The sequence below is a fragment of the Nyctereutes procyonoides genome, unplaced genomic scaffold, assembly GCF_905146905.1.
Source record: "Nyctereutes procyonoides isolate TBG_1078 unplaced genomic scaffold, NYPRO_anot_genome, whole genome shotgun sequence".
NCBI lineage: Eukaryota > Metazoa > Chordata > Mammalia > Carnivora > Canidae > Nyctereutes > Nyctereutes procyonoides.
In genome coordinates, this window is record NW_026575120.1 from 22,030,981 (window position 1) to 22,051,161 (window position 20,181).

The following is a 20,181-nucleotide window of genomic DNA, read 5'->3' on the forward strand; positions in this document are numbered from 1 at the left end:
ATGTACACCTTTTCATGAATTAACTTTGTTTTCTCTCCTGTAAAAGTTGATGATTCTATTAAATCCTATCTTTTAGCCAACTTAAATGTGTTCACCGTACAGGAGGTAGTTATCACTGAAGATTCATATTTGGCATACTTCTGGGAGTGTCTGTAAACTTTTGATTATGAAAGTAGCATTTACATTTTAACATTCTCTTATATTTTTCTAAGTCAGTAGCTTTCTTACTCCCCATAGAAAAGACTTCCGAATTCTTCCAGACTTTTTGGTGCCACTTCTCTCTCTGAACCAGATAATATATAACTTTCTTCTCCTAGGAAAAAGCCAGCATCAACCTAAATTTCTTCCTTTCAGTCCAAGGCGGAGATACTGTATCTCTCACAGCTAATTTTTTTTTCCAGCCATATTCTCTAGTTAGATTCTGCCCTCTTCTAACTTTTGCTGGACCTTGTGCCCTCTGTTACTGCCCAGTGTCTAGCCTACCAACGTGTTCCAGGTGCCTAACTCCTCAAGCAAACAACACTCAACAGTACTCCATCTGCAACCTGGTCTTTATCTTCTGTTTAGACCCAAATTCATTGATAGAGCAGGAAGTCATCTATTGTGTTGGTTTCTATGCTTTTTGTAACCCTCTTTTATACATTGCACACACTGGGTAAGTCCCTATTGGTACATTTTTGTACCATCCTCTTAGTGTATCATAGAGAAGGACTTTTACCTGGTAGAGTCCATGCGTGATTGTGTAAATAAATCAAATCATCCTAATCCTGCCTGGAGGACTTCTCTTGAGACAGGGAATATTTCCAAAATGTTTTTCCCCCAGCCAATAAGCTTTCTATTAGCATTATTCATTTCTATGTCAAAAGATTGATGAAAAGTTGATAATTCTTTGCCTTTGTTTATATATATGTGTGTATATGTATATATATATATATATATATATATGAAATTTCCATGGGTATTCTTACTTTTTTATGTCAAAATTAGAATGTATATATAATATGTATGATATTAATTATAGGCTTATTTTTTTATTGGCCTGACTATAGAGTCTTAATTTTCCTGGTATTTTTGTTCGATATAATTAAAGCTGATAGAATAGTAGTTGATATTTGAATACTTCTTTAATTGGCAGGCTTTGAAAATATTCTTCCTACTAGAAATGTTTTTGCCTGTCTTGTCTCATTAATAAATACTAGGTTTTTTGGTTTTTTAAGTTCTAGATAAAAATAGGTTTTGAGAATACATACAATGTTTAGGAAAAATGTGTAGTGTTACATTAAAAAAAAATCTGTCTTAATTAAGTTATGTCTTTTAAAAACCTCTGAATTCCCAAGGAAGATTTGGGGAAAGAAAACTTTTAACTGTAGAAATGGGATATGCACATTCACTTTCTTTCTATGCTTAGCCTACTCTGATATAGTTTAATTATATAATTTTTGTATATGTTATTGGGAGGGTTCATTTTGATAAGTAAATTACATTTGAGGTAGATCAGAGATGTTTTGAGCTTGTTAAAATTGTTAACACATGCTTGCATTAGTTGGTGAACTAGGTCTAATGTCATGTTTTACTGTCATTTGAAAATCTAGATGTTATTCCGGGGTATTAAACATTCCCAATTCCTATATTTATGAAACAGAATGGGAAAGCAATTATTATAGTGTCATTGAATTCTGAAAAGTGATTTTTTTCCCCCCAGGGTCCTGGAATAGGAAATGCTTCTCTTTCTGCTTTTGGTTTTGTGGGAGCTGCACTTGAAATCATTTTGATTTTGTATCCTTTCTTTAACTAAACATTGTCAACAAATTTTCTGTTTAGTTTTCTGGGACAGTGGTAATTTACTAGGACACTTGCCTAGAAGAGAAAAACAAGTCAGTGTTTCTCAATCACGCCAAGTGGCTTTTTGTTTTGTTTTTCCTTTGGATCTTAAGAGTTTCTGGAGACTAGTGAGGACTTAAGGAAACTCACATTCTTTGGAGAGTTTTTCCTTGATTCTCACAGCTATCTTATGGTGTCCTCTGTTGTTGGTTTCTATAGCCTCCGATTTTTTGGAAACTTTATTCCCAAGAAGGATGACACAACTATGACAAAGGTAAGGTAAAGAGTTAGGTGGCTATGCTTCTCTTTTGCATTCCAAGGCAAATGAACTGTTTTATTTTGTAATCGCCCTGAATGGTTCATTTGTGCTGATAGGTATTTGTTTGTAAATTGCATAAACACAAACTGAAAGATTTTCAAAATGCTGAATGAGTGGGAAAAGGATGTGCTGCTCTGTTTAATTTGGATGACATCCATTCACTTGTAAATGCATAGAACTGCAGAGCTTGTTAACTAGCTACAGAAGGCTACTGAAAGGACTCTTTCTCCTCTAAAGAAAACGTATTGCTAATGAGTAACTTTGATTGTGCAAACTGTACTTCAGGAAGCTTGTTTGAAATCTGAAGAACTTAGCTGTTACAAGTAGTAGGGACAAAGTATTTCAAATTTGAATAATTAAAGCAAGAAGGAAGAGTTCTATTCAGAAACATTTTGTAGTTTGAGGCTAATTTGACTTCCTACAATGTGTCATTGGCTTTGGAATAACAAAGACTGTTACCTTATATAGTGACTGCTTCTTTTTAAAATATTCCCACAGGCTGACCATGAAGAATAAGTAATAAGAGCTGCTTTCTTTTCTTTTTTTAAATTATATATCACATATTTTCAGCCTATCTTAAAAGGAAAAAGTCATTTTATATATTTTATTTACCTATCTTTAAAATGCTATGACTTCTTAAGATACTTAGCATTTAGTTTAAGTGATCATCAGCATTAAACAGTATTTTCAACTTGTTTTATTTAATATAAAAGATTAAGCATAGGACACATTGGAAATGAATTATTAGAATTTAGGGGTTTTAGATTTCACCTTTTTGGTATTATATCTTCTAATAGTTGAATGTATTAGATGTAGTATTATATATCTTGAGCAGTAGTGTGGCTTTAAAAATATAGTCAGAAGTATTAAATGTATTCATTCTATTTTACTTGACAGGCAAACCTTTTTAAAGTTGGCACCCTCAATTAATAAAGTAAAATGTATTGTTTGTGGTGTAACTTAAGTGTTCTGTAACTTTATGCCAGCTACTGTAAATATCTTCAAGAACTTTATAGATGTAACTTCAAATATTTATAAAAAAATTTCTTGTTCTCTTTAAATTCTATATTGAGTAATATCATTAAGAAGCTAGCAAAGTACAGGACAATAGTACCAGGTAAGTAGAATGTACAGTAAGTTCCCAGAATGTGAATAGATTGATTGCATTTATCATCCTTTTCTCTGACTGCCCAATATTCTTTCTGATCTCTACACAGATCATTGGGAATTGTGTGTCCATCTTGGTCTTGAGCTCTGCACTGCCTGTAATGTCAAGAACACTGGGTAAGTTTACCAGAGAAATGTCCATTTTAAAAGCCCATACCTTGTTAACATTTCTTTCCTAAACTTCTGCCTTAACTTTTAGTTTCTGAACTTTTTAAAAAAAACAGCCTTTGAAATATAATATTTCCTTGCATATTGTTTTATAACTTCTGTATGTCTTTTATATAGAGAGCCATACCAAAACAAGTACTTTTATCAAATTAAGGCTATTTATTTTTAAATACTTAAAAATGTTCTTTCTCCAAACAATGGACAGATTTTCCCACTGATTGGTTAAGCTTTTGAGTTCTCTGGTGAGACAACTGTGGTATTAAAAAAATGTTTAAGGTCTAGAAAGTATTAAACTAATTTTTCTTATATGAAAATTAAAAAAATATATATATATAATTTAGTATGTAGTTTAAAAACTGAATATGTATAAAACATTTTAAGCTGCTTTGTGTCCATGAAATAGACTTGAAACAGTGAGGTCTTTGCGAGCATGTGCTGATTTCAAGGACAATCCTTTAGTTGTTTAATTTTTTACTTGCCTGTCATTTATATAGTTCTCTTAATTTTTCAATTTACAGGAACTTTGATCATCTTTAAAAGTAATACATTTCTACTTTGTCACTGAAATAGTTGAACAAATCTTCATTTGGACTTTTATCTTTTATAAAGCATGTTGCAGGCTGTGATTTCGCTTCTTGGCTAAATATTATTTCAGACAAAAGTTTCCGTTAGGCAGTTAGTTCTGTTTGGTTTTCTGGACGTAGGTTTCCACTTAAGAGTGTTCACAAATGATTAGAAGAATCTATCATTCAACCTCAGCAACTTGCTCATAACAAAAATTACTAGTCTCTTTGAGTTGCTTTTGTTTATCTCTTCTTTTGCCTCCGTTGTTGATTCAAGACTCCTGGCCAGCGGGGAGGCTGGCTGCAAGAGGGAAATAGAGGATTTACGGTTATCTGCGCAATGCTTACCGAGAATTTCATGTTTTAGTAAGAAGTGAAATCTAAGTATAAATGTAAGGGGACCATTATTCCACAGACTAATACAAAGCTTATTTACTTAGTGGTCTTCTTTTGTGTTTGCTTTATAGGACTTGTTATTGTTTTGACATCTGCTTATGGTGTGCTAATCTCGAAAATGCCAAAAGTATGCACGTTAGTAACTTCATTTATATCTAAAGTGGTATCGTTTGTATTATGACAGTCCAACAATAATTTCTGTGATATTATAGCCACGCTACCATTTAGTCATTTATAAAACTCATGTACTGTGATCTGTTATTTAAGATTAATTGTTAATAGTGATATATACTGATTTTATGGAAGAAAATTGCATGCTGGGAATACTTTTCATACAAAGAAAGCAAATTAATGGCAAAATTTGCTTTTTGAAGATCAACAAATTAAATTCCTGAGTAGTTTGCCATAGAGATAACTAAAAAGAAGAAAAAGAAAGATGGGACAATTAGAATGCAGCTAACAAACGCCTGGACCCAGCTGTCCAAACAGGATTAATGGAGCGCATTAGGGTACAGTGAGTCATGTGGCGCTTTGCAAAATATCAACACGCACTGCATTACAGGTTATGCCCAGTGGCACTGAATAGATGAAAAGAAGTAAATACGTTAAACAGATTCATGGAGGCTTTTCACAGTATTAAAAAAGCAAATTTCTGGACTAAAAGAAGCAGCTTTATTTTAGTATTATGGGAAATGCAAACTAGAGAGTTACTTTGTAATTCCTCTATTAACCCTTTAGGACTGAGCCTTTGATTTTTAAGAAGATAAAATGTGGAGAATTGTCATGAATGTTATCCTGGTGTATAACAGGGTTTTGATTTACCAGCTGAAAAGCTCATAAGCCTAGAATAGAGGATGCGTTTCACAACCAGATTCCAAGCTGTGAAAGTTTTCACTCTTTCTCGTTGTCTCTCCCAAGGAAAGCCTGACCCTTCATCTGCTCCTGGGAATTGCACCAGTAGCACCCCATCACTTACAGTGCAATAAGAAATGAAATAGCAAGGAAAACCCAGCATTACCTCTATATGAGCAGCTTTTCTTGTATTTCAACAATTTATCAGTGATAGTTTTTACTTTGATTGTAAATTGAAAATACATTGAATCCTGTATAAAATAATTAATATGGTGATATTTTTGCTTCAAAAATGAAAGTGTTCTATGAGTTTTTTGGTTTTTGGTTTTTTAATTTGCTAGCTGGTGGTGCTGGTGGACCAGATGATGCATCATTAAACTCTAGCTTTAGACTTCAGTGCTTAGTGTGAGAGGACAGTCATTAAAGAATTCCTTTGATCAGCTTCTTATATTTGAATACAGAAAGCTTTATACTAATTGGAAAATTGCCACAGAGTAAATTTTATAAGCATATCACTTGACAACTGGGAATTAAGTTATGAGGAAGATTTTCAGCATGTTTTCAGTTAAATGTAATTAATATAAATGATGTTTTTGTTGTCAGTAGGAAACACAAGGAATCTGAGTATAACATTTCTTATTCGAACTCATTAAGGCAGTAATGTCAGTGTCCACGCATGTGATTTCCAAAACACTGTTTTGCTGCCTATTTATACTTGAGGTTTGAAGAATCATTTTGGGGGATCTGATGTCCATATGTGCAGTAAACAGTTTACTGTTTGGTTTGACCCTGACTAGAGGAGGTGGCTGGCGAACAAGGTGAACATGAAACCAGACCAAGCCTGAGGAACTCTCTGCATATGGCCAAACTTTTCTGCAATAAAATATTTTAAAGGCAGAAATGAATTCTGTAAGAACAGATTTTGTAGGATTGCTGACATGCTCTTGACTATGCTTAATCAAGAAACTACTGAGAGATCAACATTTTTTCAAATTGTTACTTTCCATCTCCTTTAACCGGGAAATTTTTTCCCAAATGCAACCAACAGACGTTGTAGTACTGTTACTAATTTCTATTTTAAAATTATTTTTATAATAATTTGGAAGGAATAAGCCTGGGTGGCTGAGCCTGGGTGGCTCAGTCGATTTAGTGTCTGCTTTCAGCTCAGGTCATGATCCCAGGGTCTTGGGATTGAGCTCCTCCTTACTCTGTTATCTGTGCAATGCCAAATGCTTATCTGTGCAACTCCCCCTGCCGCAGCAGGGAGTCTGCTTCTCCCTCTCCCTCTGCTGCTCCCCCTGTTTGTGCTCCCACTTGCTCCCTCTGTCAAATAAATAAGTAAAGTCTTAAATAAATAATTTTTATAGTTATTCTGTTATCCTGAAGCTCTTTCTGTAACTTGTAAAACTATACAAAACCCAAATGCAGACTTTTAAAAGAAAATGTGCTTGTAATATTAAAACAAGAATATTTACCCCTTTGAATCACCTTGAATTTTTTTTTAGTATTTCTCATCTGGGTCCCATCTAGTCCCTAATCTTGCAGGAGATGAAGGGAATCTGTTTAAAAATTGGTTCACCTTGGAGAGGTCTTTTTTGGGGGTTTCATACATACACTGTTAATTTTTACCTTGGGCCGTTTCTTTCCAATTCTCGGTGTAAAACAAAAGTAAATGATAGTTAGAAATGAGAAGTGCAAAATAGGATTATGCATCGTAATATGTATTCCTAACTATGACTTTGATGTAAAAATAATCTTAAATTCCCTCTTGAAAAATTGTCAGCAAAAATTTGTATATAACTTACTTATATCCAGTTATGTTGCAGAGAGAATGGCACTAATTGATTTTTGGTTGATTAGTATTATTCTTATATCTGAAGAGTAAATTTTATATATCTAGTTTGTGATAATAAAGATAATGTATTCTGTGTCAGATACCTAAAAGAGTTAAAAGACTAATGCCCAGTCCCTAAATGCTCTTATTCCCAGTATCTTATATTCTTCTGATGCTACTCTTGTTTCAGGGAACATAGTCATGTTGGCCATACTTACCTAAATAATTTAACTGTCTGTTGACGTACATTCGAATATTTTAAATTTTAGTTTGTTATAAAATATTTTTATATGAAAATAATTATACTTAGGATAATTTAGTTAGAAAGAGGATTAAGATGTAATCTTTAAAATGTTGCCATTAAAACCAGTTAGTAAGCTATAATAAGGGTCTACTTTGTACTAAGAAGAAAGGCCTCTAGCCTGGCTGAGAATACTTCATAGCACACCTGCACAGTCAGTTCTGAGACCAGTGAATATATTATCTCCTTATTTGTAAGAGATTATATTTTAAAATTAATTTTAATTAATTATATAAGTATAGACGTGAATAGATTCTAAATTATAAAGAATACTAAAATTAGAGATCAGGCTACAATTCTTTGTGACCACCAGTTTTACTCCCAGGTCCCTCTGCATAGTGTCCAGGTCTTCAGGTCTTCTTCCATGCATATGTAGACATACGTGGTACCTCTGCAGGAAATGTGAAATCCTCACCTGGGGGTTACCTGGATGCTGACTCTGGTCATCACTCTTATTCCTTCCATTGACTCCTGACCTCAGTGTGTCATCCAGTAGGAGTTGAAATCATTTCCTCTATTGGAACTCAGTTATCTGAAAATGAATTTCAGACCCTAAACAATTATCTCATTCTGTTCGGATCACCAGTGACCTCTTAATTATTCGATCTTGTGGATTCTGTTGTCTTATCTCCATAGCATTTGCTGTTTATAATCCCACTTCCCATATCACTTCTTTCTTTATTTCTGGTCCTCATTTCCCTATTTCTTTCTTCTCTTTTTGGCCATTCCTCAGCTATCTCTTTTGTGCTCTCAGCCATACCCATACACTTGTCCCCAAACCCAAACCTCCCACCCAGAACTTACCCTTGAGCAAATAACAAATAATCCTAACTCTGTACTCCATTTGGGTGCCAGCCCACACTGGCCATTTCTACAGCAGGATCCACACTTGAGTGTGTCTCTCTCTCTGTTCCTTCCTCCCTTTCTCCTATTTCCCCTCAGCCACTTTCTAATAGGCCAAAGCAGAAACCTGAGAGTTACATTAGATGCTTCTAGTTCTTCATGCTGACACCTAATGGTGATACTCAGTTTCATCTTATTAACATTTCTCACATTTGCTGCTGCTTCTTATTTCCCTTAGAAAAAAAATGAAAAGAGCCAGACTCCTGTAAACATCCAAGCAGAGAGCTGAATATATGATTTTATTTTAATACTTCATTGTTAGGGAATGTTCATGAAGTAGATTCTTAACCATGTGTTCTTTTCTTTGAAGAGAATAAAGAAGTGAAACCAAAGCAAGTGAACTGAAGAAATACTTTCTAAGTGAGGAAGTATTATAGAGGGACACCATGGAGGCTCCATCTCTGGATGTTTTCTTCCGGAAGAGAGCAGACTGTCCCTGTCCAATTTAGAAGGCTTAAATGATCACCTGTTTGAAAGTGAGCACTTAGATGCTTCTTGGATAGTGCATTCTCTTTCACTGGCTTTAGTTTATTAAAATTCACATACTCTAGTTCATCTGAACTACTAATTAAGTTGCCTTCGTATTAGGACAAAATGAATTTGTAGCATGTAAATAGTTGTGACTAAAATTGGTTTGATAGGGATCCCTGGGTGGCGCAGCAGTTTGGCACCTGCCTTTGGCCCAGGGCGCGATCCTGGAGACCCGGGATCGAATCCCACATCGGGCTCCCGGTGCATGGAGCCTGCTTCTCCCTCTGCCTGTGTCTCTGCCTCTCTCTCTCTCTCTGTAGCTATCATAAATAAATTAAAAAAAAAAGATTTAAAATTGGTTTGATATTTGCAAATACACTTCTCTCTGAGTTTTCGTTCCCATTGCTCCCACAGTCCTGTCCTTGTATCTGTCTGCCTGTCCCGTTCCTCCTTGTCCTCTAAGGCCAGGTCACAGGCTAGTCACACAAGAAGCTCTCAGATTTTTATGCATTCCACCTTGTGTTACACTTATCTGCATCTATTGGCTTTCTCAAGAAACTATACATCCCTTAAAGGACAAGACCATATTTTATGCATCTTTTTATTCCTTTCAGCATCTAGTTAATAAATATTTGTGGTGTCACTGGGTGCCCCATGTTGAGTGTGGACTGTGGTTTTGGAATAGGAAATCAAGTGTCTTGCTTCCATCCTGGTTGTCTTTCTATGTTTTAAGCTTGTTTGACCCTAGTATTTTATTTTATTTTTTAAAGACCCTTATAACAACCCAAAGGTAGAAACAACCCAAGAATTCATTGACAGATAAAAATGCACAGGCAGATTGTGGTCCAGTACATGCAGTGGAATATTATTCAACCATTAAAAGAAATGATGTCTGAGTAAAAATAGCCAGTCATGAAAAAACAAATACTGTGTGATTCCACTTACATGAGGTCCCTAGAGTCATCTAAATCATAGAGACAGGAGGGGGTAATGGTGGTCACCAGGGTCTGGGGCGGGGAGAGGGAAATGGGTACAGTTTCAGTTTTGTAAGAAGAAAGTTCTAGAAGTTAGTTGTATAAGAGCATGAATGTACTTAACATCATTAAAATGGTTCAGATGGTAAATTCTGTGTTGTGTTTTACTACAATTAAATAAAAAAAGGAAAAAAAGAGTGGTATTCTGGTGCAATATAGATAAACCTTGAAAACATGATCCTAAGTAAAATTAGGCACAAAAAGCCACACGTTGTAATATTCCATTTATATGAAATGTCCTGAGTAGAAAACTTGACAGAGAAAGAAAGTTAGTGGTTGCCAGGGACTGGGAGGAGGGGTGATGGAGAGAAACTGCTTAATGGGTATGGGGTTTCACTTTGTGGTGATGAAAATGTTTTGGAACTAGATAGATTTATACAACATTGTGAATGTACTCAGTGCACTGGATTGTTTACTTTAAAATCATTAATTTTATGATATGTGAATTTCATCTTAATAAACTTATTTTTTTAAAGACCCTTACACAGTAGAACAGTAGACAGTAAATATTTGCTCTCTCTTATGTTTCCTTGATGTGGTAATCTAACTAATCCTGAGGTCTACCTATTTTTAATGATCGTGAGTCAGCCTTTGAATGTTCTCTGTTTATTATAAAGGAAGGGGGAGCAGACAGTAGGGGCCTTTATAGTATAGATAGAATCCTAACCAGGAGCACACTCCAGCCTCCTCTCCATGCAAAGTCTACTCATGATTTAATGGCTAGTTTAGCACTCCCCCCCTTCTCTTACAATGAAAGTATGATCCTGTCTCTCCCCAACTCTCTGTGTTTCAAAGACTTTTGCCATTAGAATAAGATTCTGTCTCCCTAAGGTGGCATAGGAGGTCCTTTAAACCTAACCCCTCCTTGTATGTCCAGCTTCGTTTCTTGCCAATCCAAGCCTTACTCATTCTGAACCTGTCAATAATAGTGGTGGTCTTTGGGTGTGCTGAGCGAGAACAAAGTACTTTACATGCCTTAGAACATGGGACTTCATCTGACAAGAATGATTTTGTTCACCATCCACTCCCTGGCACACCTGACATGTCACTGGCGACTTGGCTCACCCATTAACTCCACAGAGAAAGCTCCCCCTGAGTCTCCACCCTTCAGCCATCCCTCCTGTATGCTCTCAAATCACCCTTCCTAATGCTCCACATACCTGTCTCGTCACTGGGCATATTGTGTTCTAAATGCTTACTTCTCTCTTCCCTCCATAAAACTGTGAGGAAAGAGGTGGTCTGCACAGGGCAGACACACAGGGAATTCATGCTTCATTTCCCATTTTACTTAACTGTACAAAGACATTTAGTTGTGCTGGAAATATATATGAAATATATTTTGAAAGTCTCTTAGGAGACTGTCAGTTCCATGAAGGGAATAAATATCTTATATACTTACTCTGTAGCTCCTATGCTACCTGTATAGTGTTAGGAATATGATAGGAACTGAAAAATACTGTAAAAATTTAACTTATAAGAACAAATATAGAAATACAGAATTTCTAATTAAATCTAATTGCCACAGCCATAAACTAATATAGGCATGCATGCTATGGGGTGTTTTTAGCCTGAAGCCTAATAAATGTATTTTAACAGCTTTACTGAGGTATAATTGACATACCATAAGCTGTACATATTTAAAGTGTATAGTTGACAAGTTTGGGTTTTTTTTTTTTACAAGTTTTGACATATTTGTACACCTGTGATACCATCACCATAATCAAGATAGTGAACATATATGTCACCTCAAAATGTTTCTTTTCAGCCGTGTGTAATTCCTCTTTCACACCTCTCCCACTGTATCACACCCCCACCCTATATCCCCAGGCAACAACTGACCTGCTTTTTATAACTATAGATTAGTTCACATTCCTGGAATTTTACATAAATGAAATCATGCAATATGTACTGTTTTTTGTCTGGCTTTTTTTCACCGGCATATTTTAAGATTCACCCAGGTTGCTGCACTTGTCAATAGTTCATTTTTCATTGTTGAGTAGTGTTTCATTTTATGTATGGACCACAATTTGTTTATCCTATCACCCACTGAAGGACTTTTGAATTGTTCATGATTTTTGGCTATTTTAAGTAAAGTTACTGTGAACATTCACATCCAGGTCTCTGTATGGGCATATGCTTTTGTTTCTCTTGGGTAATAACTAGAAATGGAAAGTTTGGTGCATGCTTCATTTTTAAGAAACTGCCAAACTGTCCCAAAGTACTTATCCATTTTGCATTCTCAGCACAAGTCATGGCAATCCTGGTTCCTCTCCATCTTCACTAACACTGGTAGAGTCCATCAGTGAATGTTTGGCATTTTAATAGGTGTATAGTGGTATGTTTTTGTGGACTTACCTTGCATTTCACAGATGACTAAAGTGTCACTTGTTGTCTGTATATCTTTGGTGAAGTATCTATTCAGATCTTCGGCTTATTTTAGCCAAAAATTGGGATTATTTTCTCATTCTTGAGTGCTGGGTGCTGTTTACATATTCTAGATAAAAGTTCCTCTTTTTTTTTTTTAGATAAAAGTTCCTTATCAAGGTACATGATTTGCAAATATTTTTCCCATTTGATGGCTTGTCTTTTTATTCTTTTAACAATATCTTTCAAAGGACAGACATCCTTAATTTTGATGAAGTCAGATTTACCAAGTTTCTTTTTGGATTATGCTTTGGTATATTTTTCCCTAACCCCAAGTCACTAAGATTATCTCCTATATTTTCTTCTAGAAGTTTTATACTTTTAGGTCCTGTCCTTAGATCTTAGGTCTGTCCTTAGACCCATTTTGAGTTAATTTCTGTTTATAGTATGAGGTATGAATTGAGATTTTTTTTTTGCATATGGGTAACCAGTTATTCTAGCACCACTGCATGAAAAGTCTATTCATTTTTCTACTGAATGGCCTTGAAAACTTCATGGAAAATCAGCTGTCCATGTATGCATGGGTGTGAGTTTATTTCTGGACTCTATTTTGTTCCATTGCTATTTGTCTTTACATCAATACCATACTGTCTGGATTGCTATAGATTGTAAGATTTGAGATCAGGCAGTGAAATATATTCTTTTTTAGAGTGGTTTTAGTTATTCTAAGTTCTTTGCATTCCCTGTGGCTTTTTAAATTAGCTTGTCATTTTCTTTTTTTTTAATAAATTAATTTTTATTGGTGTTCAATTTACCAACATACAGAATAACACCCAGTGCTCATCCCGTCAAGTGTCCCCCTCAGTGCCCGTCACCCATTCACCCCCACCCCCCGCCCTCCTCCCCCTCCACCACCCCTAGTTCATTTCCCAGAGTTAGAAGTCTTTATGTTCTGTCTCCCTTTCTGATATTTCCCACACATTTCTTCTCCCTTCCCTTATATTCCCTTTCACTATTATTCATATTCCCCAAATGAATGAGAACATACACTGTTTGTCCTTCTCCGATTGACTTACTTCACTCAGCATAATACCCTCCAGTTCCATCCACATTGAAGCAAATGGTGGGTATTTGTCGTTTCTAATGGCTGAGGAATATTCCATTGTATACATAAACCACATCTTCTTTATCCATTCATCTTTCGATGGACACCGAGGCTCCTTCCACAGTTTGGCTATTGTGGACATGGCTGCTAGAAACATCGGGGTGCAGGTGTCCCGGCGTTTCATTGCCTCTGAATCTTTGGGGTAAATCCCTAACAGTGCAATTGCTGGGTCGTAGGGCAGGTCTATTTTTAATTCTTTGAGGAACCTCCACACAGTTTTCCAGAGTGGCTGCACCAGTTCACATTCCCACCAACAGTGTAAGAGGGTTCCCTTTTCTCCGCATCCTCTCCAACATTTGTTGTTTCCTGCCTTGTTAATTTTCCCCATTCTCACTGGTGTGAGGTGGTATCTCATTGTGGTTTTGATTTGTATTTCCCTGATGGCAAGTGATGCAGAGCATTTTCTCATGTGCATGTTGGCCATGTCCATGTCTTCCTCTGTGAGATTTCTCTTCATGTCTTTTGCCCATTTCATGATTGGATTGTTTGTTTCTTTGGTGTTGAGTTTAATAAGTTCTTTATAGATTTTGGAAACTAGCCCTTTATCTGATATGTTATTTGCAAATATCTTCTCCCATTCTGTAGGTTGTCTTTTAGTTTTGTTGACTGTATCCTTTGCTGTGCAAAAGCTTCTTATCTTGATGAAGTCCCAATAGTTCATTTTTGCTTTTGTTTCTTTTGCTTTCGTGGATGTATCTTGCAAGAAGTTACTGTGGCCAAGTTCAAAAAGGGTGTTGCCTGTGTTCTCCTCTAGGATTTTGATGGAATCTTGTCTCACATTTAGATCTTTCATCCATTTTGAGTTTATCTTTGTGTATGGTGCAAGAGAGTGGTCTAGTTTCATTCTTCTGCATGTGGATGTCCAATTTTCCCAGCACCATTTATTGAAGAGACTGTCTTTCTTCCAGTGGATAGTCTTTCCTCCTTTATCGAATATTAGTTGACCATAAAGTTCAGGGTCCACTTCTGGGTTCTCTATTCTGTTCCATTGATCTATGTGTCTGTTTTTGTGCCAGTACCACACTGTCTTGATGACCACAGCTTTGTAGTACAACCTGAAATCTGGCATTGTGATGCCCCCAGCTATGGTTTTCTTTTTTAAAATTCCCCTGGCTATTCGGGGTCTTTTCTGATTCCACACAAATCTTAAAATAATTTGTTCTAACTCTCTGAAGAAAGTCCATGGTATTTTGATAGGGATTGCATTAAACGCGTAAATTGCCCTGGGTAACATTGACATTTTCACAATATTAATTCTGCCAATCCATGAGCATGGAATATTTTTCCATCTCTTTGTGTCTTCCTCAATTTCTTTCAGAAGTCTTCTATAGTTTTGAGGGTATAGATCCTTTACCTCTTTGGTTAGGTTTATTCCTAGGTATCTTATGCTTTTGGGTGCAATTGTAAATGGGATTGACTCCTTAATTTCTCTTTCTTCAGTCTCATTATTAGTGTATAGGAATGCCATTGATTTCTGGGCATTGATTTTGTATCCTGCCACGCTACCAAATTGCTGTATGAGTTCTAGCAATCTTGGGGTGGAGGCTTTTGGGTTTTCTATGTAGAATGCTTGTCATTTTCTACACAAATGTCTATGAGGGTTTTGGATTGTGTTGAATCTGTAGAACAAACTGGAGAGGATTAACATCTTTACAATATTGAGTCTTTTAGTCCCTGAATACTGTATACTTATTTAGTTCTTTAATTTGTCTCTGCATCGTATGCATTTTTTGTTTAGGTCTTGCACATTTGATGCTATTGTAATGATATTTTTTAAAAATTTAATTTCTTTTTTTTTTTTTTAAAGATTTTATCTGTTTATTCGTGAGAGACACACAGAGAGAGGCAGAGACATAGGCAGAGGGAAAATCAGGCTCCACGCAGGGAGCCCAATGCAGGACTCGATCCCAGGACTCCAGAACCATGCCCTGAGCCAAAGGCAGATGCTTAACTGCTGAGCCACCCAGGCATCCCTAAAAATTTAATTTCTTATTTAAGAATGTTAATGGCTGGTACATAGAGATATAGAGATACAAGTGATTTGTATATATTTATCTTTTATTCTGCAACCTTGCTAAACTCACTTATTAGTGATAGTGTTTTGTAGATTTTGTTGAATTTTTGTTGATGATGATAATGTCTGTGAATAAAGTTAGTTTTATTTCATCCTTTCCAAAATGGATGCTTTATTTTTCTTGTCTATTGTCTCTTGCAGTACCTGGAGCTTTGAGCACAATGTTGAATAGAAGTAGTGGGAGCAGACAAACTTGACTTCTCACCATAGCAAGAAAGCATTCTGTTCTTTAGTGATAACTGATAAAAGCGGTAGTATTCCTTTGCTTGTTTATTTTGGTAGATGCCTCTCACCAGGTTGAGGAGGCATCCTCAATCCTTTTTTCTCTTTTGCTGGAATTTTTATCGGATGTAGGATTTTGTTAAATGCTTTTTCTGCATCTGGTGAGATAATCACATGGCTTTCTTTTTTAAACCGTTAATGTGCTGAATTACACTGAGTGATTCTTGAATGTTAAACCAATCTTGGCATTCCTGGGATATATCCCACTTGGTCATGACATAGTATCCCCCCCCCCTTTTTTTTGTTGGGTTTAATTTGATAAAATTTTACTTAGGATTTTTGTATTGGTATTTATGAGTGCATAGATTTGTTGTTCTCTTTTCTTGTTAATAACTTTTTTCTGGTTTTGATTATGTAAGTAATGTTATCTTGATTGAAAGTATCCAGAAGTATTTCCTCCTCTTCAATTTGCTGGGTAAATACTATCCACTAAATGTTTGTGTCCCTCCAAAATTCGTATGTAGAAACTTAATCCCTAGTGTGATGATATTAGGATGGGGCCTGTGGGAGGTGATAGGTCATGAAGCTCCACCTTCATGAGTGGGATCAGTGCCCTTATGAAAGAGGCCCCAGAGAGTTCTTTTGCCCTTTCTGCCCTGTGAGGTTACAGTGAAAAGATAGCTGTCTGTGAACCAGGAAGTGGACCCTCCCCAGACACCAAGTCTTTTGGAGCCTTGATCTTGGATTTGTAGCCTGCAGAACTAACTGTGAGAGATAAATGTCTGTTGTTTGTAAGCCACTCAGTCTAGGACATTTTGTTATAGCAACCCTAAAGGAACCAAGACAATGAGTTTTTTTTTTTTAAGACAATGAGTTTTTATAGAATTGGGGTATTTTCTCTGTCAATGTTTGATATAGTTCACCAGTGAAGAAGCCATTTGGGCCTGGAATTTACTTTGTGGAATGGTTTTAACAGCAAATTCTATTTCTTTTATAGATAGAGGACTACTCAGCTTTTTAATTTCTTCTTGAGTGAGTTTGTTAATGTATTTTAAGGAATTTGTTTATTTTATCTATGTTATCAAGTATTTTGGCATAAAGTTCCTTTATTATCCCTCTAGTATAGATTGATATATCAGTGTACTGCGGTGTTATTTACCTACTCATAGCTAATATTGGTAATTTGTGTCTTTTTTTTTCTTTAATAGTGTTGCTAGAGTGATTTAAAAAAAATATTAGAGAGAGAGTGCACAGATGTTCGAGTTAGGGGAAGGGTAGAGGGAAAGAGAGAGAGCACATCTCAAGCAGACTTCCTGCTGAGCTTGGAGCCCCTTGTAGGTCTCGATCCCACAACCCTGAGATCATGACCTGAGCTGAAATCAAGAATCAGGAGCCCCAAGAGGTTTATTGATTTTTACTGATCTTCTCCAAGGACTAGTTTTTAGTTTCATTTATTTTTCTATATTTTCCTTTCATTGATTCTCTCTTATTTACTTTCTTCTGCTTATTTTGGGGTTTATTTTTTTCTTATTTTTCTGTTTTCTTAAAATTGAAGCTGAGTTCCCTGATTTGAGATCTTCTTTATTTTTTAACACTGGCACTTAGCACTATGAGTTTCTAAGTACTGCTTTGGCTGCACCCCTCTGAATTTTGATCTGTAGTGTTTCCATTTTCATTCAGCTCAATATCCTTTCTGACTTTCCTTTTTTTTTTTCATCTCTTGACCATGGATTATTTAGAAGCCTATTACTTAGTTTCCACATATTTGAGGATTTTCCAGAGAGATCTGTCTGTTAATGATTTCTAATTTAATTCCATGTAGTGAGGAAATATATTTTATATGACTTGAATCATTTTGAATTTATTGAGACTTGCTTTATGGCCTATAACATGGTCTGTCCTCATGGATCTTCTCTATGTGCTTGAAAAGGTGTATTGTATTGGTGGGTAGAATGTTCTATGAATGTCAGATCAAATTAGCTGATAATATTACTGAAGTTCTTTGTATCCTTACTGATTTTCTAACTGTTTTATAATTTATTGAAAGAAGGGTTTTGAAATCTACTAAAAATGTGGATTGGTTTATTTCTTCTTACATTTCTGTTTTTGCTTCATGTATTTTGAAGTTCTGTTATTAGATGCATAAATATTTAGGGCTATTATGTTCTCTTGATGAATTGACCCCTTTATAATTATGATGATGATGGTGACATTCTTTATCCCTGGTAGTTTTCTTTGCTATAAGATCTACTTTGTGTGACATTGAAGAGCCATGTCAGCAATTTTTTTATTATGGTTACATAGTATACTTTTTTCCATTCTTACACTTTCAATATATTTGTGTCTTTATATTTAAATAGTTGTTTTTTTTACAGATAATGTAGAGTTGGGTCTTGTTTTTTAATTCAATCTATTAATCTTCATTCTTGAATTTGGATGTTTAGACCATTTACTTCAAATGTAATTATTGATATTATTATGTTTGAATCTACAGTCTTGCTCTTTATGATCTTTTTCTTTCCATCTCTTCTTTGGTCCCTTTTTCCTCGTTACCTTCATTTTTCTGGATAAAAATGCATTAAAAATTCATTAAAAAGATTCCATTTTATCTCTTTTGTTGACCTACTAGCCATTACTGTAAAATCATAGCACTTAGTAGAAGAGCCTTCCCACAGCATACTTCCATTTCTTCCCTCCCAGTCTTCCTGCTTTTGTTATCATACATTTTATTTGCACCCATGTTATAAACCCTATAATACATTGTTTTTATTTTTTGCTTTAAGCAATGACCCTGAGATTATGACCAGAGACAAAATCAAGAGTCAGACACTTAACCAACTGAGCCACCCAGATCCCCCAATCTCAGTGTTTTGTCAGAGAACATTTAACTTATACATTTATCTTTTATGACAAGATATGTGTGTTCTTTTTGGCAGTCTTACATTAAAGCCGTATCATATCATGTCAGCCATTTGTGTGAGATGCCAGTATATATGATTTTTTGATAAAGTTACTTTAATGATCCTTAAGTGTGTCCACCTTTATAAACTCTCTCTCGCTTCTTGCTAGTAAAGAACAGGAGTATGCTTGCTAGAAATCAGAGTCTGATCAGGTGGGCTAATGAAGGAAAATTCTCGTGATTCATATTGGAGGTGGAGTAACCAGCTCTTTCCTGAAATGAGGTTTTGTACTTTGGTTCTTATATAGGTATGACTAGAAAAAGATCTTTATTCAAGGAATTATGCATAAAACATTTTCAACTGCATCTTAATGTATTTTATTCCCAGATAGTCCAGATAATATGGCTTATGCTTAGCCATTGCTTAACTAACTAGGCTTTTTACCTGGTGTGTATTTTACTCATCTTTTAAGGAAATGACTTCTGAATAGGAGTGAGCATTTCAGTATTTGACTAGAAGAGTTAAATATCAATATTTGATAATTGAGGTTTTTTTAGTTAGTAATTATTTTAAAATATGCTGTTTTAATACCGTTTTATATCTTTCTCCAGAAATAGAGATGTTGAAGAATAATAAATTTGTACAATAAGTGTTAAATTAAAATTTCAAGTATTGTTATGTTTTAAGTGTTGGTGCTTCTAACAAAGTACATTTTAAAGTTTAATAATTGCTGTGACATAAACCTCTCAGACAGAAGTTGAAGGAAGTGATTGTTTCCAAGTTCTTGCTGTTCAGTCTTACAGAAGGTTTTAAGAATTGAAGAACTGCATGTGTTGTCCAGAGTGATCTTTTAGTCAGATGATATCAGTTAGATATTTAAAAGATTAAATTAAATTAGAGACACCAGCATCTTTGTAACTAGTCCCTGTAATCTAGTATTTTGTCTGGTACTCTTTGGTGCACTATAGCAACATCCTCCTGGATTTCTGTCTGTGAGGTCAACCTGAGATGTCTTTAGGGCCACACATATACTGAAGAGACTGCTCTCTGTCTGGGGTTTCATATTAGGTCTTGGCCCTGACTCTCAGGATATCAAGTTGAATCCACCAAGATAGTCCTAGTGAAAGTACTTCCCGTTGTTCATAACTTACCTTCCATTGTCACTGTGCTCAGTGCATGGCACCATTGTCCCAGTGTGGTACCTCAGCCAGGTTCAGGGTGTAGTCTATGTGGCATATTCTGTGTGGAGTCTGGGTCCCTTTACTTTCTTTAAAAAGATATTTTATTGTATGTTTTTATTAATCTTCTCTTTAAAATATTATGGTAGATAGATTATTGTCTCTCAAGTTCAAATACATTGGCCCTGTGTAAATGTGGCCATAGAAGAACTACTTCTTGAAACCTATTTTTGTGATACTTTTGGATATGAAGGTCTTTCTGTTGTCTCTATGCACTGCTTTTGTGGAATCTGTCTCTATAACAGGTTATGGATTGCTTTGGGTGGGGATGAGAGCTAAGTTTAAAAGTCAGCTGATATGAAGTGGAGTTTTGTTACTCTTGAAATCCTTAGACCACTCCTAAAATAAAGATACTGGTTTTTGTTTATACAGTCCTTTGTGGTTAAAAT

At 35.5% G+C, this 20,181-nt stretch overlaps 1 protein-coding gene across 8 annotated transcripts in view; it reads left to right on the top strand.

Moving 5' to 3' along the window:
* Positions 1 to 20,181, top strand: part of LMBR1 (limb development membrane protein 1) — a 151,273-nt gene that overhangs the window by 119,004 nt on the left and 12,088 nt on the right. For 7 of the 8 annotated variants that reach the window (XM_055334955.1, XM_055334954.1, XM_055334958.1 and 4 more), the window contains 3 exons: positions 1,703 to 1,776; positions 2,005 to 2,095; positions 3,358 to 3,424. In XM_055334955.1, coding sequence (XP_055190930.1) covers positions 1,703 to 1,776; positions 2,005 to 2,095; positions 3,358 to 3,424 — 232 coding nt within the window. Of the gene's footprint in view, positions 1 to 1,702; positions 1,777 to 2,004; positions 2,096 to 3,357; positions 3,425 to 4,505; positions 4,562 to 5,352; positions 5,458 to 20,181 lie in introns of those variants that run through there. The other variant, XM_055334956.1, reaches the window with a different exon arrangement.